We start from the raw sequence: 2378 nt of genomic DNA on the forward strand, positions 1-2378 counted from the left end.
TATAGTTCGACAGTATGAGTAAATACTGAGGCATTCTAGTTACGTAGAGTATGTGTAGTCAACGACAGAGTAATGTGTGCGCAACGTGCTACGTGTATCGTTAACCTTGCTAATCGAACGACAAAGACCTCAGGATATCATCGTTGACAGTACTTGGTTTTTGCATTATCCTTATTCAATGAGAGCCCGCTACAAACAATACGACGCCATTCTAGCGACGAGAGGCTTAAGGGAGCAACCTCTTGGGGTCACGCGGGAACATGGAGGACTTACTGATGTTGCCCAGACCCAAGTACAACATGACCACACGCTCCAGACCAATACCACCGCCACCGTGGGGCAGAGGCAAGACGGCGAGAGTAGATGTAGTTGCGCATCGACTCCTGAGGCACACCCAGTTCGTCCATACGCTCCATCAGCAGCTTGGGATCGTGCACATGCTGAGCACACAAGACCATCTCCTCGCCTCGGATCATTATGTCGTACGAGTTGCTCCAACGCTTGTCCGTCGGGTCTGGCATCGTGTAGAACGGACGCACAGCCAGCGGGAACTTGTCGAGGATGTAGAAGTCTGTGTCGTATTTCTCCTTGATGAGACGACCCAGCCACTTCTCTTTCTCTGTGCTCAGATCGTCTTCAGGTCAGCGCCAGCCTCCTTCAGCATCCTGACACCTTCCTAGAAGTTGATGATAAGCGACGGCTTGTTGTACTTGAGCGGCTCGAACGGGTACTACTCGTTGATAGAAGCCAATTCGTTGGCGTAACGTTTCTTCAAGCCATCGAAAATGTAGATGTACAGGTCTGAGAACACCTACAGCACCTTGTGGTAGTGCGCCTTAATAGTCATCTCCAGATCCAGACCCACGAGCTCGCACATGTGACGGTGCGTGTTCGAGGTCTCAGCACGGAAGCCCGGGCCGATCTCGAACACGCGCTCGAGACTAGCAACATCACACGCCATATGCTTGTACGTCTGCGGACACTGAGCCAAGGTAGCGTCCTGGTCGAAGTACTTGAGTGTGAAGTAGTTGGCTCCGCTCACCGAGGCGCCACCGACCAACTTGGGCGTGTGGATCTCCACGTAGTAGCTGGATGAGAAATGCACGCACGCGTGTCCAGCAGCAACCAACGAAGTTGACTGGCACGTGGGGACCAATCCATCGACCGCGATTCCGTCAAGAGTGCCAGTCAAGACGGCAACGATCTCCACACGCACTGGGTCCGTACGCGTGTCCAGCAGCAACCAGCGAAGTGCACGTGGGGACCAATCCATCGACCGCGATTCCGTCAAGAGTGCCAGGCACGTCGTAGACGACCTATTCCCCGTCCAGTGCGATGACGCCCGAGTTCTCTACGAGTCGCAGCTTGATGCGATCCAGTCGACGAGCAGGTTCCAGTACGTCCAGCAATCTACCGAGGATTGGGCTCGCCGATCCGAGCCCATAAGTGGATGTCTGTTCTACGTCAACCTGGTAACCAACCGCTTGTACGCCAAGATCCCATCGTCAGTCACCGCAGCCATGCTCAATCTCGGCCGTGAATCTGTCGCAAATTAACGCAGTCGTGCGTAGTGTCTAGATGAAGAACTGTTGAAAGATCCGGGTTTTGTTGCACATCCACATAGCTCTCAAGTAGTCTTGTACATGTTAACCCAATACGAAATGGATTCCCTAGCGCACCGGTGCCAAGAGCTGGTTCAACTACACCATCCACCACTTTGGTATCGCAAAAAACTAGCAAAGAATTCGGATCTTGATCCCAAACTCTACGAGAATCTTCACAATCATACATGCATTGTCGACAAATTTCTAGCACAGGCTCCATTGAGTCCGGCCGATTTTTGCGCCGCCAACTTTTTGATAGTTCTGCACCTTGGCTAGCTCTAGAGCGGGCCCTATAATGCGCCGGTCTCTTATCTCACGACAAAGAAACGAGTACAAAGCTTGGGCCACAATTGAAGGTGTGTCTTCCAGCCTCGTTTCCAGATAGGCTTTCATTGCAGGATTTAGCTTAGCTGTTGTAGGTGAAGGCGGCGCATCTTCAGCCATGATGTGTACGCCTTGCTCTAATACAATTTTGCCGTCACTTTCTTGGCATTCTAGTAGCTTGTACCGACAGCGGCAGGCTTCTCCAGACGCCTTGCAACGCTTGGAGGTACACTTTGTAACTATGTAACGCATTTCATACCAGGTAGTCGCTAAGTTGTCCTCGTAGCGAGAGATGTGATCTATTGTGCAGTGATGTAGCTCACTAGTCGGTCGGAAAAAGGCTGGCAGACCCGCTAAAAAGTCGCTATACGAAACAGTGTCTCCTGAACTCCACACTTTAAGCCATGGCAGGCGTCCAACGTGACCGCCGCGTTCATCATCCATGCTGCG

The 2378-nt window shown here is 52.0% G+C and overlaps 1 protein-coding gene across 1 annotated transcript; it reads right to left on the reverse strand.

Annotated features, from left to right (window-relative positions):
* Positions 1 to 269: 269 nt before the first annotated feature.
* Positions 270 to 1273, reverse strand: PITG_05812 (aspartyl-tRNA synthetase, putative; the record flags this gene model as incomplete). The annotated part of the gene is made up of 2 exons (XM_002998009.1): positions 270 to 624; positions 816 to 1273. 2 exons carry the CDS (start codon positions 1271 to 1273, stop codon positions 270 to 272), a joined length of 813 nt encoding a protein of 270 aa, XP_002998055.1.
* Positions 1274 to 2378: the final 1105 nt, after the last annotated feature.

Source organism: Phytophthora infestans, genomic scaffold (assembly GCF_000142945.1).
Source record: "Phytophthora infestans T30-4 supercont1.9 genomic scaffold, whole genome shotgun sequence".
In the NCBI taxonomy this organism is placed as follows: Eukaryota; Oomycota; class Peronosporomycetes; order Peronosporales; family Peronosporaceae; genus Phytophthora; species Phytophthora infestans.